The sequence below is a fragment of the Orycteropus afer genome, unplaced genomic scaffold, assembly GCF_000298275.1.
Source record: "Orycteropus afer afer isolate SDZICR_OR568_19922 unplaced genomic scaffold, OryAfe1.0 scaffold00103, whole genome shotgun sequence".
NCBI classification, from domain to species: domain Eukaryota; kingdom Metazoa; phylum Chordata; class Mammalia; order Tubulidentata; family Orycteropodidae; genus Orycteropus; species Orycteropus afer.
The window spans coordinates 9633728-9651343 of NW_006921690.1; the positions used below are offsets into that span (position 1 = coordinate 9633728).

The window sequence follows — 17616 nt, forward strand, 5'->3', positions numbered from 1 at the left end:
TTATTTTTCTCCTATGCTTATTTCCCTTCCTTTTTCAGGTGAAGCGCTTCTTCTGCATGATTTTAGCCGAAGGATGCTGTGCAATTTTTTGATTTCTATGGAGACCTCAGAGCTGGTTTTGGCCCCGCTGACACCTCATCTTCCAAATTCTCTACCTCCCAGAGTCTTTGCCTCTCCCTGTAGCTTGGCATTGCCCCTGGGTTCTGGAAGCTTTTGATGAACTTAAGGGGGAGAACCTGGAGAATCATCCTGATAGGCTTTACACAGAAATGGCTGGACATATTTCAAGTCACATCTTAACATGGGTCAAGCAGTCCCTAGAAGGCAAGCGCTAAGACTGAAGGCTTCTTTGCATTTTATTTCAATCTGATGGACTGAGCTTTGGACAATTTCCAGGGCAGAAAAATAGATTTCATTTTCTAGGCACAAGTGCTGGCTGTCAGATACTTTCTGCTTATGAATTGTGCAACATCATCACCAACCACATTCTAGACAAATTTCCAGATTTGAGCATCTACCCCAGAACATAGGTGTTTGGGAGACGCCTACCTTTTCTGACTTGGGCCTAAAAGTGCTAGGCTGTTTATTTAAACCAGCCAAGCTCTGGAGAGCAATGTTGAATCCCTGGGAAGTGAGAGCATGGGGTGTGCTGATTTAAAAACAGAAAATGCAAAGTTGGACTGAAAATATCCTTAGTCTTCCAAGCAATCTGCTTAAGGGTTCCAAACTTACCTTCGTTTGGTGAGAAAAGAAGCTGCCCTATTTTCCTTTTTTCTTCTACAACTGGAACCAGCCATTTCCCAAAACCACCACCATGGAGGTTGCAATGGTGAGTGCAGAGAGCTCAGGGTGCAACAGTCATATGCCTTATGGTTACGCAGCCCAGGCCCGAGCCCGGGAGCGAGAGAGGCTTGCTCACTCAAGAGCAGCTGCAGCAGCCGCTGTTGCAGCAGCCACGGCTGCTGTTGAAGGCAGTGGGGGTTCTGGAGGGGGCCCACACCACCACCACCAGTCACGTGGGGCCTGTACCTCTCATGACCCTCCAAGTAGCCGGGGCAGTCGGAAGAGGAGGCGACAACGGCCTGAGAAGAAGAAAGTCCATCACCGTCAGAGCAGCTTTCCTCATTGCACCGACCTGATGCCCAGTGGCTCTGAGGAGAAGATCCTGAGGGAGCTGAGTGAGGAAGAGGAAGATGAAGAGGAGGAGGAGGAGGAAGAAGAAGAAGGAAGGTTTTACTATAGTGAAGATGACCACGGTGATGAATGTTCCTACACAGACTTGCTCCCTCATGATGATGGGGGAGGAGGTGGCTATAGTTCAGTCCGCTATAGTGACTGTTGTGAACGTGTGGTGATAAATGTATCAGGCTTACGCTTTGAGACCCAGATGAAAACCCTAGCCCAGTTTCCAGAGACTTTGTTGGGAGACCCTGAGAAGAGGACTCAGTACTTTGACCCTTTGCGCAACGAGTATTTTTTTGACAGGAACAGACCCAGCTTTGATGCCATCTTGTATTACTACCAATCGGGAGGCCGCCTGAAGAGACCGGTCAACGTCCCTTTTGATATCTTCACTGAGGAGGTGAAGTTCTACCAATTGGGAGAGGAGGCTCTGCTCAAGTTTCGTGAGGATGAGGGCTTCGTGAGAGAGGAGGAGGACAGGGCGCTGCCAGAGAATGAATTTAAAAAGCAGATTTGGCTTCTCTTTGAATATCCAGAGAGCTCCAGTCCAGCAAGGGGCATAGCCATTGTATCTGTCCTGGTCATCTTAATCTCCATTGTCATCTTTTGCCTCGAAACCTTGCCTGAGTTTAGGGACGACAGGGATCTCATCATGGCACTGAGTGCTGGTGGGCATGGTGGGTTGTTGAATGACACCTCGACGCCTCACCCAGAGAACTCAGGGCATACAATATTCAATGACCCTTTCTTCATTGTGGAGACAGTCTGTATTGTTTGGTTTTCCTTTGAGTTTGTGGTCCGCTGCTTTGCTTGTCCCAGCCAAGCACTTTTCTTCAAAAACATCATGAACATCATTGACATCGTCTCCATTTTGCCTTACTTCATCACATTGGGCACTGATCTGGCCCAGCAACAGGGAGGTGGCAATGGGCAGCAGCAGCAGGCCATGTCCTTTGCCATCCTCAGAATCATCCGTCTGGTCCGAGTATTCCGGATCTTCAAACTCTCCAGGCACTCCAAAGGCTTGCAGATCCTGGGCCACACCCTCAGAGCCAGCATGAGGGAACTGGGCCTTCTGATCTTCTTCCTTTTCATTGGGGTCATCCTATTTTCCAGTGCTGTGTATTTTGCAGAAGCAGATGAACCTACTACCCATTTCCAAAGCATCCCAGATGCATTTTGGTGGGCTGTGGTCACCATGACAACTGTGGGCTATGGGGACATGAAGCCCATTACTGTGGGGGGCAAGATAGTGGGGTCGCTGTGTGCCATTGCGGGTGTCTTAACCATTGCTTTGCCAGTGCCAGTGATTGTCTCTAACTTTAACTATTTCTACCACAGAGAGACTGAAAATGAGGAACAGACACAGCTGACACAGAATGCAGTCAGTTGCCCATACCTCCCTTCCAATTTGCTGAAGAAATTTCGGAGCTCTACTTCTTCTTCCCTAGGGGACAAGTCAGAATATCTAGAGATGGAAGAAGGAGTTAAAGAGTCTCTATGTGCAAAGGAGGAGAAATGTCAGGGAAAGGGGGATGACAGTGAGACAGATAAAAACAACTGTTCTAATGTGAAGGCAGTGGAGACTGATGTGTGAATCTCTTTCTCCACTTGACACTCCTCTCCTCCCCCCAGCATCTCCAAATATATTTATGCATAGAGAGTGCAGTTATGAAAATGAAATATGCAAATGAGTCCAATGCATACAGTAGTACGCCATTTAATGGTTATACATGACATAATTGTTGCTAAACTTGTATTACATATCAAATAAATGATACATTTTGGAGAAGAGGGAGGCTTAAATAGGAGCAAATCTATCTTTATATTTTTTATTAGAATGCAAAAATTTTGCACATGAACTGGAAAAGATGTTAACAGTAAAGATGGTTCCACGGAGAGACTGTATGTGTGTGTGTGCGTGTGTGTCTGCAGGTATGTGTGTAAGTAAATTGTCAACATTGTTAGTAACTGTGCAGTGATGGGAAAAGTTGGCATTTTGAAGTATTTACTATGTAAGAATTAATGAATTTGAGCAGTCATTTATCAGTGCTTTAATAGCATCTCATATGTCTTTGGAATCCATAGTTGCTGTTTTTTAAAAATTGTAAGAATTACTGTGTAGAAAAAAAAAGAAAGTAAATTATTTAATAGAATATAGGTCACGATTTTATCTTGGATTTAATTAAAGTTTATTTTTAACTGGAAATTAACTTTTAAAAAGGCCGCAGGGGCCTTTTGAAATCGATTATATTTTGTTATTAATTTTGGGAAGATACGATAGCAAATGCCTAACATTATTGAAGAAATGAAATCAAAGGAGATGTAACAAGTTTTGTTTGCAGATAACAGGACTGGAATTTTTTTTTTTTTCCTTTGCACTATTTTATATCCTGGAGATTGAGAGAGACTTCATACTGTGAGTGTTTACTAATGTAACAGTTCAATGACAATCATTGAAAGAATGATTTCTTAGTCTTGTTTTATTGTTCTTTTCTTTGTGTGAGACTAACGGCTGTGCAGATAACGGCACATGATTCCCTCTTCTTTTCAAATCTACATAACTGATCTGCAAAGCGACTGCAAAGTAAAATTTAAGAACTGAATCTTTTGAAATTGGTCTGTTAACAATCATGCTTCCCAAACCATACTAATTTTAAATATTCTTCTACCTTTTCTATCCAGAATAATTTTACCAAAGTTTTTGCATGCACTGAAAGAATTCTGGAAGAAATATGATGCCCAGCAAGTACCATGACTATGGCTTAAGATCTTTCTATTAAATGTGCAACCTAAATGCTAGATTTTTAAAGTTTATTTCTTTGTGCAGCTATGCTAGAGTAGAATGTGGGGACTCACCTCAGAATTTAGCATTCTATTTGCTAAAATGGATGTAAGAAGGAACTGTCAAAACATTTTTCAACATCATCACCATCACTATCACATTTATCAAAAGGTATTTATAACACATATAACTGCATATAACTCACCACAAGATGTTCTAGAGTGTAAGGTAACAGATAAAATGAGATGTGTGTGGTTAAGTTGTAATGAGACATAGAGGCTAGGAAACAGTATGTAAGAGGACTTACTCTCCAATGTTTCTTTAGCTTCTGTCCTTTAAAAAACGGTTGTGCTGAGCTTTGGCAAAAAAAAAAAAAAATACTATGTAGACCAGCTCAGCACATAATGGACTCTGACAACTGTGAACTTACAAAAAAAGAAAAACCCAATCTAGAATAGCCTCTCTCGAGCTTTTGTAACCCAAGCTACCCTTTGATAATTATATAAATCTTACCTTAATGACATTTGAAATTCAGAGTGAATTTATCTCAAGTTTGAAAAGCAAAGATACATTGTTCTCCCCACTCCTTCCCTACTGTTTCAGAGAAACACCTTTCTGGAACATCAGTGAAAGAATGAAAGGCAGCAAGCAGGAATGTTGATTGGACATGCAGAGCAAAGATCTCTAGGGGACTACAGTGAATGATGAAACAAGGAACTGATATATAACATGACTTCAAAGATGCATTTTAATGTATTTTGGATTTGGGACAAAAGTGTAAGATGCATTAAAGTAGGAGTAAGGTTATTTGGGTCACCATTAATTTGGAAAAGATCCTTATCGTCTCCGTGCCCAAATTCCCTCACTAGTGAAAAAGCATTTCGTATATCACAGTGTTGGCATGGAAAGCAAATGAGAGCTTGGGCAAACTGTTGAGTTTCATATCAATTCCTGAAGTTATACCTAAATTTCTTAGTCTTCCTCTGGGAGAAAATGGGATTTAGAACCTATGAATTAGATCTACTTTATTAGAATATTGTGAAATTTATAGTGATTAACTTTGAGCTGCTTACAAGAAGTTGCTTGCAGGTAAAGTAGTCTATCATTGCATAATTGCTGGAATTTCTTCTTTGGGAAAGATCCCAGGCATGTCATGGTATAAAAAGTTGATTCTGTGCACAAAGTACCATCTTTCTTATGCTATATCCAACTAGGTCAGATTATATCTTAAAATAGTTTAAAGGCTCTCAGCATAGAACGTTTATTGAACATCCCATAATAGCAATGATTTGACTATGTTTTTTAAAAGAGAAAATGTTCTATACTTGTTTCTCTGATACCACCTTTTCAAATCTGAAAAGTTAATTTTAATTGATGAAACATATTATAATAGATGACTGCTGAGAACCCAGGAATTATAATAGTTTGGGGAACCTGGGGTCTTCCTTTCTCTCACATAGTTTTCTAGAGGGTAGGAGGGTCAAGATGTGACAGTCATGGGCTTCCAAGCCAAATAGTCTTCGTTCACCACTAAATGTGTTTTTCTTTCTTTCTTTTTTTTTTTTCTTTCAAGATACATTTATTTTCGAATATCTAGGTCTTGATTAGAGGAACCTTGGTGGTGCAGTGGTTAAGAGCTTGGTTGCTAGCCAAAAGGTTAGCAATTTGAACCCACCAGTTGCTCCATGGGAAAAAGATGTGGCAGTCTGCTTCCAGACAGATTACGGCCTTGGAAACCCTATGTGGCAGTTCTGCTCTGACTTAAGGGGTCACTATGAGTCAGAATCACCTTGACTGCAGTAAGTTTGTCTTTTTGGTTTTAGGTCTTGTTTCTGCACTGAGAAGGAAGTGTTTGGTCACTCAAGATATGTGCATAGGGGCACTTCTCAATAGGATTTGTGCAAATAGGGCCTATGGTGCATCTGTGAATTCAGAACATTTTCCCAAATCAAAGGCAGCCATGCTTTAGCTTCATTGCAGTTACTGAAAGGAACCATTTGTGAATCTTTTATACTGAGAACTATGCTTCCAGGGCTATTTGTGGCTATTTGTAACTGATTCAAGAAACGCCCTGGAAGTCCATCACACACATTTACTTCTAGGATGAAACAGAAGCAACTCCTTTAGTGATTTGGATTCTTGGGATTTGAGATCCTTTAGTTGTTTTCACATGATAAGAAATGTTGCCAAAAGCTAATTAGGTGAGGGTCATCCTAATCAGAATCTTCTCAAGGGTAGGTGCATTGTTCTTTCTTGCAAATGATTGAAACGGGAACAGTCAAGCATTACAGTCACCAGGTGATAGGGAGGAGAGAAGGAATCAACATTCCTTTTGCTTTCTGTGAAAAGGAGTTAGTGAGTGCCACAGGAATGACTGTAGGCCTAAGAGTCAAGAGTTGACATGTTGACCTTGGGCAAATCATTTCATACTGATTTTCAGTTTTATTTTGTTTTACGTGTAAAAGTAGGGTACTGAGCTCTGGTGGAGTAGTGCCTAAGGCATTTGACTGCTAACCAGAAAGCTGGCAGCTCCAACCCACCAGCCACTCTTGGAAGGAAGGTTGAGCAATCTACTTCTGTAATGATATTGCCCCAGAAACCCAAGGAGGGGTCACTATGAGTCGGATTCAACTCAATAGCACTCTCTCTGTGTGTGCGTGTGTGTGTGTAAGCTACATTATCACTTGGTTCCTTCTGTTGCCAAGAAGTCAGTGTAACCCGCAAGAAGCCAGAACCCATGTAAGGCAGGAACCTGTTAGAGAAGGAAAACAGAAATATTTTCTACTTTTAGAGAGCAAAAGAAAAAGCAGTAAGACTGCATCCTGTCAGAGGCAGAAAACTTGTGAGTCCTGGAAAAGCAAGGCAGCCCCATCGAGTTCCAGCTCTCACAGTTGACATTCAGTTAGACTAACTTTATACTTTCACAGTCAATGTCAACCTCAAGTCATGCTAGTGTCGATTTTTTTTTTTTAAACAAAAGCAAAATCATTTAAAAACTTCCCTGTTAACTGCTGAATCAGAAGTTTGAGGTTTCAGTATGCAAACTAAATTGAATAAATAGGATATATTTTGAAACTGTTATACTACTGACTTCTAAAGGGAAGGGACTTGCATAATAAAAAATAACTCCTCAGTCTCCAGTTGCACACATATGGTGAAACTTGGTAAGTAAACATTTTGATTTCTTGCTTTGTTATGGTGAAGTCGTGTCAGTAAACAGAATATTCCAACCTATTCTGGGGAACTCATTCTATGCCTAGACACAGACATGCAATATTTCACAAGTGCTACTGCTGTCCTTGTCAAATTTGTCTTAATCAGGACTGCTGAATCTTTGTGAAAATCTTTTTGTTAAACATGTGTTGATACAGAATCCAATACATGGTTAAGAAATATCTCAGGACAATACTCTGTGAATTATGATATGTATTTTTACATTTTTGAAAAAGCATAAGGCAATAGGCAATTTTTTCAAATTGCATTGGAATCATAAACAGTAGTCCCTGCCTTCCAACAGAATCAGAAATGGTGTTCTCATTGCTGTTAATTTTCAGGCTCTTGATGCTTGTTTGCAATAACATTACAGCTATTATCTGTAGAATGGGAAATAGACCTCAGTTTACACCTTTAAGTGGACATGTAGTGATGTGCCCACTGCACAAAGGAGAGTATAATGTCCCTCTTTATATATATATATAAATATATTTTAAATAAATGTTTAGAATGATTACGGCATGTCATTCAGTGACAAAGGGGCCTGTGCCAGGAAATCTCCCTGACCCAAAAATCATTCTGAATTCTGCAAGGGGCATTTGGTGTGGACGAAAGGTACCTCTTGGTTTTCCTGCCTGAAAAGAAACTTGACTCAGAGCACTAGGTCTTCCAGATCTTTGTAACTGCTGCAGGTTAAAAGTCAACCCTGCTTTCTAATGTGAAAGTTAAGAATCTTATATGAAAGAAGGCTGATGAAGTGGTTGTGTTCAAGATTGAAAGAAGCAGAGCTATTTTTGCAGTAAATGGGAATGTGCACTTCTGAAATATAAATTAAGATTAGTACTGTGATATGAGTTTTATTTCTGAGTCAGTTTTCTGTTTCCATAGCAGTCCCAGTTTCTTAGAGTATCTTCTTCATAAAAGTTTGCTCATATTTATAAGAACATATGACCTAATTACTAGTTCATAAAGTATGATCTCCTTATTTAAGGATAAATAAATTAATCCCAGGTACATATTTAATGAACTCTGGCTGTAAATGAGACCCATGCATTCCACCTTTCAGGCCCATAGGTTATATACTAAGTGAGAACAGAATAGACACGTAATGTGCTAAAGATGCAGTTTTGATATTATCCTGAAAAGCATCTTCCCAAATTCACTAGTCCCAAGGTTATGGTATTTCTGGCCTGCAATTAAGTTTTTGATCCATTTGTTGTCATTGGTATACTGGAAGAAGAATTTGTCTGTGAAGTAGCAGGACTGAAATGATTTTGGTAGTTGTTAGACCTACATAGTACACTCTTATTTCCTGGCCTGCAAATTATCTGTTTTGCAGATTATCCATATCTGGCTTCCTCATCTGAGGCTAACTTTACTCAGGCTCAGAACCATTATCTCCCATTTTACAGCCGGTTCAGAAAATACATGCAAAATGATGAAAAGATAAACAAATACAGTAAAAAAAAAATGATGAACTGTGGAAGCTTAGAAGGTAAGCAAAACTTAGTTGAAATGAAGTCTGTTCAAATCAATGTTCATTTAAAAACTTCCCTGTTAGGTTAACTGCTGAACCAGAAGTTTGCAGTTTCAGTATGCAAACTAAATTGAATGAATAGGATATATTCAGAACTAAATATGAAGGATTTAGCGGTAGCCTTTGTGATGGTGCCTCACTGTTGGCACAGGTTAACCAAGAACTGACGGTTGTGCTGGATGGCATAAAGCAGAAATAAGTTCCTGAAAGAATGTATGAGTTAACATTTTCTGTAAAAAGGACAGAAATGCCAACCCGTCTGAGCAGTGGTCTTAATAGTAGTTATTAGGGATAGCTAGTAAATATAGAAGATAGATAAGATATGCGGTTTGTTTTTTTTTTTTCTTTCCCCCCAGCTATTGGTGTTATGTGGAAATGTACTTGGATTGTTTTTCCCATGATTTTGTAGAACAGAGTCGTAGTCTCAAAGTCAGAGTGCAGGAAGGCATTTTATGCACAACTTGCTTAGCCACTGGCTTTTGAGGGAACAGTGACTTCTTAAATCAGTCAAAGTAGTTAAATAAATAGCTCTGTGGATATTGACTAAGGAATTCTGGTGGTGCAGTGTCTAAGGCATTTGACTGCTAACCAGAAAGTTGGTGGTTCAAACCCCCACCCACTCCATGGAAGGAAGACTGGGCAATCTACTTCTGTAAAGATTTACTATCTTGGAAATCCAATGGGGATTGCTATGAGTTAGAATTGACTTGATGGCAGTGAGTTCTTGAAGTAGCTTTTTATAGTTTTCTTTGTAGAGGTCTTTTGTGTCTCTGGTAAGATTGCAGTGAGTTAGTTTTTTTTTTTTTTTTTGGTTTTGTGGATATTGATTAAAGCTGTGCAATGCTAAGCCAGAGTATTATATTCATTTAAAAATAATTATATGGCTATGCATATGTAGATAAACATGAAATATTATTGTATTCTGCCTTTATTCTGAAAAAAGATGTATAAGCAAAATAAATGTCTTGAGGCATTGAAAAGGTCTTCTTGAAGTTAAGTAAAAGTGTGTAATGTTCATGTGTTTTGGGGAAATGGTGAGATTTAAGGATTGAAAAACCATTCTTTATACTCTAGATTGGATTTTTTGTGCCATATAACCACATTGGCATTAGAGCTAAGCTTAAGACATTCCATGGAGTGTGCGTATATGGAATTTTATTCCCTGGAAGAGTTAATTTTGTTTTGTGGAACTTTGTAAAATATTGCTTTTATTTATTTTTATGCACATTACTTCCACCATATAAAGAATGATTACATAATGGAAACCAGACTACATGGCCCCATAAATCTACTTTGTGCTCTCTAGCAATAGATTTACCTGAAGCCATTAGCTTTTATACCTTTTTGTCACAGCTGCTTCCTGGTGTGACTTCCTCAATTCCTTTAGGTTTTTGAGGAGACTTTGTTAATTCTCCTAGGTTCAACTGCTGCATTATAAAGTCTCAGGTTATTGTTGTTTTTGGTGAATGTTCTAGTATCTCATGTAGCTTCCACATTTACATATAAAATCATGAAATAAGTGGCAAGTCTCATATCTCTTGAAGATCAGAGCTATATTATCTGAATGGTACAGGATAGGGGATACATTAGTTAACACAGAGGGTGCATGTTATCCTATTTATAGACTTAATTCACTCATACCTGAATAGACTGATGATTCCCCTGGAGAACACTGATGATCTTAATAGCACCTGAGCGAGTCTTTATTTTTCCTCTCCATTGGTAGGGATCATGATCCAAATGAAACTTTCATTTGCCATCAGGCAGAATAGGAAATAATTAATGAATCTCCCTCTGGACTGAAACCTATCCAGAGGTGATAGGATCTCTAGAGAATGCAGTAGGATTTATGTTTATTTATTTGCCATTCTTAGTTGGTGTCATTGTTGGCATTACTGTTGGGGGATGTATTGTAGTTTCAGGTTGATTTAGCCAAGTATAAAGAATAACTTTAGATAAGAAAAGAGCTCTGATGGCACAGTGGTTAAGGTATTGTATTGGGCTGTTAACCAGAAGCTTGAATGTTCAAAGTCACCAGGGACTCCATGGGAGAAAGATGAGGCAGTGTGCTTCCGTAAAGATTTACAGCACTGGAAACCCATTGGGGCAGTTTTACCCTATGCTGTAGAGTCTCTATGAGTTGGAATTGACTTGATGACAGTGGGGTGGGGTTCAGATAAAAGAAAGTAGAAATTATTTATAAATTCTAAACTGTTCTATAAGCCTGATGAACAGTTGTAGTTAAATATTTTGATAAATGAATATGAGATTTGGATATTGCAATGTATATTTGGGGTTGTAACCATTTATTTGGAGGGCTGTTTATCCAAGGATTCATTTATTCTGATTTGTGAGAGAAGAATGGAATCTGTTTTTCTTCTGACTTTCTCATATATATATATATATATATATATATATATATATGTACATTTCATATGAACATAGTATCTTCTAGGAAGCCAGGTAAATAGCTTGGTTAAGATTTGACTGAAGAATGACAAGATTGTTTGTTGGTCTGTTTTGCAGTATTTGGTATTGATCAGTTTATAGGCTGATTTTGGTATATGTAGAATACTACATGGGAGCTCTGGTAGCGTGGTGCCTAAGGCACTTGACAGCTAACCAGAAGGCTGGAGATTCAAACACATCAGTCACACCTTGGAAGGAAGGTTGGGCAATCTACTTCCATAGTGATATTGCCTCAGACACCCAAGGAGGGGTCGCTATGAGTCAGTTCTGACTCTACAGCGCATAACAACAACAACAACAAAACACTACATAGGGATATACATATATACTATATTAATATCTCAGTAGGGCAGGAACATTACGAATAGACTTTCTTGACTTATTTCCTCCATATCTGATCCAGCCAGTAAGAAGCTAGTAAAGTGCTTTCTTCCTGGAGTAGCAACAAATATAAGCAGTGTATGGGCAGTGTGGGATATTGGAGTGAGTGGGAGAGAGGTGTACGGGGTAAAGTTTCCAGGGGCAAGGAGTTATGTCTAAATGAAGGCATTGATTTGATGACACAATTAGCTAGATCTATCTAAAAACGACTTCATTTGATAATTGTTGTTGCATGCATACTGACCCCATGTGATGAAGAAGAATTGCCCCATAGGGTTTTCTTGGCTACAGTATTTAGTGAAGCAGATTACCAGGTCTTTGTCACATGGAAATCACCGGGTGGGTTGAAGCAACTAACCTTTTGGTTAGCAGCAGAGTGCTTAACCGTTTGCACCACCAGGGCAAAAATTAATCTTCATTGTTAATTTTTGTGAATTCAGAGAATCTAAGAAAGTGAATTGATCACTTTGTATAGATTCCCAATTTTGTAGGCATATATATATATATATATATATATATATATCACCCAATATATATATATCGCTTAGTCTTAGAAGGAATTCATATCCAAAACCATAAAACTGGTGAGAATTAAAGCTGTATCAGTGTTATTAAGGCTAAAACCTACCTTTCTCTTTAGTGTAAGGGATTCTTTCACATCCGTAGAAGATGACCACTTCACCACTTATATTTCAGACAGGATAATTTTCTCCCTATACTAATGCAGATTATTGGAGTGGTAGTGTATTAAACTAAGAAAGAACTGAGCAACCAATTGAAGCCCTGGGAGTGAATATCACTAACGCAGAGCTGAATGATGTGTTTACTTTGGTTATTGCCAGTGTGCAGTTCTTAGAGGAATGGAGAATATCATGAAATCTGTGCAACATTATTAGAAATCCCTGTTGCCTTGTATGCTCCTTGCTGGTTTAGCTGCTGCCACTGCTGCTCATCCACACAGAGAAGAGGTGTCATTTCACTACTAGAATCCACATACTTCACAGGCATCAAGGCAGCGTGAGAAACAGTGAAGAAAGAAAGGGTTAGATTAGATAGATAAGCATGAAGCAACATACAGTATTTTAAGGTGTGAATCATCTTGTCACACCAGACTATTTTTACCCACTCAAGGGACTGAGTGGAATCTTTGGATGGGAGAGGCTCTGTTCAGGAATTACCATTTCCTTTTCATTTGTCCCCAGTATCCCTGTTAAAGATCAGTCTAGCATGGGCTATTCCTGTCAGCACTGATAAAACAAGTCGAAAATTATTTGTTGCAAATATTTTTTCCCCTCATTTCACTTATGAAATGCTGTAGTTGGGTTACAAGTTTTGCAAGAGAGCTTAGAAAGTCTCTCAACTTTGAAAAATTCTGTTGCACCCCTGAAAGGATTTGAGATGGAAATTTTAAGTAGAAGATTCCAATATTCCAATATAAATTCAGACCCAACATAAGCTTGTTCAAAGTGAAGTATCCAGAGGTTTCCTTTAAGTTTCTCTTTTTAATATTTTCCTTCAATTATCAAACCTATTACTTTTTCAATTTTAATGTAATTTTTGTTTCACTGCAAAGATAGGCATTTAAGATGCTTGGCTCCTCTACTTCCCCCCATGTCACTCTCCTGACTTTTGATTCAACAGCAACCCAGATTAAAAAAAAAAATAAAAATAAATAAATAAATCCATTGTCTCAGGTTCACTGATTTCATAGGGGGAGCTAGTTTGTGTGATCTAGGTAAACATCTTCCCCAAATCAGGTCATTTCAATGCATATCCAGAAGTCTTCTACAATCAACTGCAACGTGGGTCTGTTGTGTTCAGTTATTATGCTAGATATTTTCTGCTTACTACTGAACAGCTGGGATTTTAGCAACAGCTGGATGATTAGTTGTGGGTTTTTTTTTCTTCCATTTTTTTCTCCAGATGCTTTATTATTGTGTAGGAACAACCCCAGTGTGGATAAAACTGGGAGTATAATAGCAAAAATTTTGCTCTGATACAAATGTTATTGGGAATTTAATCAAGGAAATTAAGGACAAACAGTTTTTGACAATTATTTGCTTTCCAAACATGTTAGATACAGCACACTTATTTCCATTGGTCGACTTACTAACTTTTAAAATGCCTCTTGCAATATTCCTTAGGTTACTGAAGCTACACTTTGGCTGTTACATTTATTTGCTTAAGGGGAAATGTCTACACACAATGAGATATCACCTGAGTTTTCCCTTCACTACTGGCAGGAGAAGCTGACAGAGCAGGCAAGAGACAGTCCTCTCACTCACCAGAAAGTCTATTTTTAGGTTGGTCCTTTTGTGACTGACTTCAGCCCTGAGTAGAAGGGTTGAAATTCAAAGACAACGAACCATTTTATTATGACAACTTGCAGGTTGAAAAAACTGTTTGGTATTGTGAAAAGGGCAAATGTAATTCAGGGACTATTTGATCATACCTCTCCCAGTGCTAAAGAAGGATGACAAAGGTGCATGGGCTTTTTTTCTTCATCAATTAATTTTTCAGCGATGTTTATTAGGCTCATGCTAGGTGGCTGGACTGTGCCTGTGTACCTGGATTTTAGAGGTACGAACACATCAGAGAATCACAGTCCACTTAGAGGAATTTTTAAGTTACAGAAAGATTCATTTTTCTAAATAGCAGGATACTTGCTTATTGTTATTGTTTTGTTAATCCCTCCTCCCCCCAATCTTGAATCTCTATGTGTGACTGGGCCTAGTTTCTTCAAGGGTGAATTGACAGGCTATTATACTGTAATAATACCTACTTTTTTTTTTGTTTGTTTGTTTTTATAAATTCTAACTAGTATTCTATAATGTGCTTCATTTTTAGTAATAACTTCTATATAAGCTATATAAGAAATGGTCCAGAATTCAACTTTTTATTTTTAATGATTCTTTGATAAACAATAACAAGTCAGTGTATTGCAAAGTAAAGGTGATTCTGTGAGCAGTATTTGCTCCCTTTAATCTCTACAATTTTTATTTCTCCTATTTAATGACAAGGAGCTCTGATGGCGTAGTGACTAAGGCATTTGACTGCTAACCAGAAGGTTGGAAGTTCAAACCCACCAGCCACTCTTCGGAAGGAAGATTAGGCAATCTGCTTCCATAGAGATACCGCCTCGGAAATCCAAGGAGGGGTCACTATGAGTAGGAAATGACTCGATGGCAGTGAGTTTGGTTGGATTTTATTTAATGCTTTGTGATTCAGAGTGAGGAAGAGAGAGAAATCCAGCAAAGCATATTTGACTGAAATAACAGACCTCTGTAAGACAATAAACAATCATCATAGTTCTTATTCCAAAGTAGGATTTTCAAGGACTGTGGTTCTTCTTACCTCACAAAAGCTCTTTTTATATTTTTATATTAAAAAAAAAAAAAGCATCCATATCTTTCTTCTTGGGAAAGATATGAGTGACCACTGATGGTGTATTTAAAAATTCTGGCTTGAATAAAGACATTGAGTTTCTTTCTTGGATAAATGAAATTAAAGCTGATTGTGTGTGTCAGGATGGGTGCATGGACATTTTTACCTAGGCAAGGCAAATGGTATGGTATCAATTACATGGCCAAGTCTGAGGCAAACTTTATGGATTTTTTGGGGATGTCTTCTATCTGCATTGATCAGATTCAACAAACATCTAGGTTTTCTATTTGCTTTTAAGATGATACTTTGGTTTCTTTCTCTTGGAGTTAAGATATTCACATTTGAAATGCAGTCATGATAATATCTCTGTTGTTGTTGTTGTTATGTGCCATTGAGTCAGACCGGACTCATAGTGACCCCTCCTTGGGTTTCCGAGGCGGTATCACTATGGAAGTAGATTGCCCAACTTTCCTTCCAAGGAGTGGCTGGTGGGTTTGAACCACCAACCTTCTGGTTAGCAGTCAAGTGCCTTAGGCACTATGCTACCAGAGCTCTCTCCAACTAGCTTTAACTGCCTAAGAACAACTCAGACTTCTCCTATGAAAAATTTCTTAAGAGCATTTCAGAATGTACATTATAGTCTCTGACTTTCAGTTTTCATTGAAGCCAAACACCCATTATCCTTAATTGAAACTGATTCTACTTGAAGCCAAAACAATTGGTCAAGTCAGTGGGGGGGTGGGGTGGGGGGAACAGAAAGCCAAGTTGATTGTCTGGCATTTTGAAGCCATTGATTCAATTCTGCTTCATTAAAGCCATTAGAATAAATGCATCCCAGATTCTGTTTAAATTTCAGAATTTTTCAATTATTTTGTGGAATTTTTATTTTTTGTTTGAGCAAACTGCAATGATTCATTGTGCCTTACAGATAAGACATTTTGCACATCAAATGCAAATGCAACCATTATTTATCTGATTTCTTAAACCAAAACGTTATTTTCCCTTAAAAATTTTTCATAAAAGTATATGCGAACTTTGAAAATGTATAATTTAGCTTAAATTAGTTGATATATAGTTAACATTTGAAGATCTTTATTTAGGCAAATAACTGAATTGTTTGTTATCACAGTATGGAGGAGGAAGAGAAAATGACTTAAACACTCTACACATTTTATTACACGTTGGGAACTGGAGACAGAGGGCCTGTATTTATTTGCAATTTCTGAAAGAGGATGCAGGTAATGAACGTCAACAGCATTCTGTGTTCTTCATTCAGGAATCCTTTAGTGGAAGCCAAGTCCATTTACAATGAATCTAAATTCATTTTTACTAAATGAGAAAAGTATAATTTAGAACTGTGTATCACATTAAGTGGACTACATTTCTGAGATTTCAAATAAATCATATCATATGACATAATCTGTATTTTGGGCCTTTTTTTAAAACAAAACAGCATACTTTAAGGCTTGTTGTTGAGTCGGCCCCAACTCCTTGGGTTTTTGAGGCAGTATCACTACAGATAGTAGGATTGCCCAACCTTCCTTCCAAGGAGTGGCTGATGGGTTTGAACCACCAGCCATCTGGTTAGCAGGCAAGTCTCTTAGCCACTATGCTGCCAGAGCTTAGCAGATACCACAGTAGAATTTGACAATTAAGAATCTATCTACTTGGAGGAGCAGTAAAGTTTTTAGAAGAAAAGGCCTCTTTAAGTATATATTTAAATGTAAATATACGATCATTAACTTTTATTTTCAATCTTGATTTTTTTGTCGTGCCAAACAATTGATTTCCATGGCATTACATAATCTTAATTAATTACTTCCATTAGAGACTTTAAACTTTATATTGAAAATAGGAGGAACTAATTTATTCTGTGTATGTATTTATTTATGTATTTGTACAGATTGACCCCTAAAAAAATGAACACGTGAAACAACCATTCCTCTTTCATTGGCCGTTTAGAAAAATTTCTTAGTAATCATGTTTCTCTTCCTTTTTAAAATTTCAAACTCATATTACTTCACTAAATATTTATTGCTTCTCTGATCATGCTATTTATCAAAACCTGACCATTTGCCATGAGAAGTAAACCTCTTGGTCTCTATAGAATAGTATTAAAAGCATCTTGTAATAAAAACTCTCACCAGAAAGATGGGTCAGTGGCAGGTATTCAAGGACAGCATTATAGGCAGCTCCAGAGTATTTAATGGAAAATACAGACAGTTTTAGTGATTCAATTTCATTAAAAAAACAACAAAAGACAAGATCAGGTTCTTTGCAAGCCAAATACTGCCATAGCTCCATTCCTTAAATCACATTCATTTCTAGACATTAACTATTAGTGAATGGTCAAGTGAAAAATTGAGGATGAGATAAAATGGTATAGAAAATTTTCATATTAAATAAGACATTTTGTTTTAATTTTAGCACTGTTGCTTCTCTTACAAGGAAGTCCTAATTATAGGTAGTTCTTGATTTTCTAACTAATTTATAATAAGAATAAGAAGTTTAAAGCAAGACTAATCATGAATAAGCAAAAATTGCCTATATGCATTTGTGCTAGTGGCTAAAACACAAACTTGTTTGTCTTATAATTTCATTAGCATACCAATATTATCACAGTTAATAGTAGGTTAATTTCCAGGCAAATGTAGGTGGTAATTTT

At 37.8% G+C, this 17616-nt stretch overlaps 1 protein-coding gene across 1 annotated transcript; it reads left to right on the top strand.

Moving 5' to 3' along the window:
* Positions 1 to 814: 814 nt before the first annotated feature.
* KCNA4 (potassium voltage-gated channel subfamily A member 4) lies at positions 815 to 2779 on the top strand. The gene has a single exon (XM_007943302.2). It carries the CDS (start codon positions 815 to 817, stop codon positions 2777 to 2779), a length of 1965 nt encoding a protein of 654 aa, XP_007941493.1.
* The last annotated feature ends 14837 nt before the right edge of the window (positions 2780 to 17616 follow it).

Coding starts and splice junctions, on each gene's coding strand:
- KCNA4 (XM_007943302.2), top strand. CDS start 815: ATGGAGGTTGCAATGGTGAGTGCAGAGAGCTCAGGGTGCAACAGTCAT.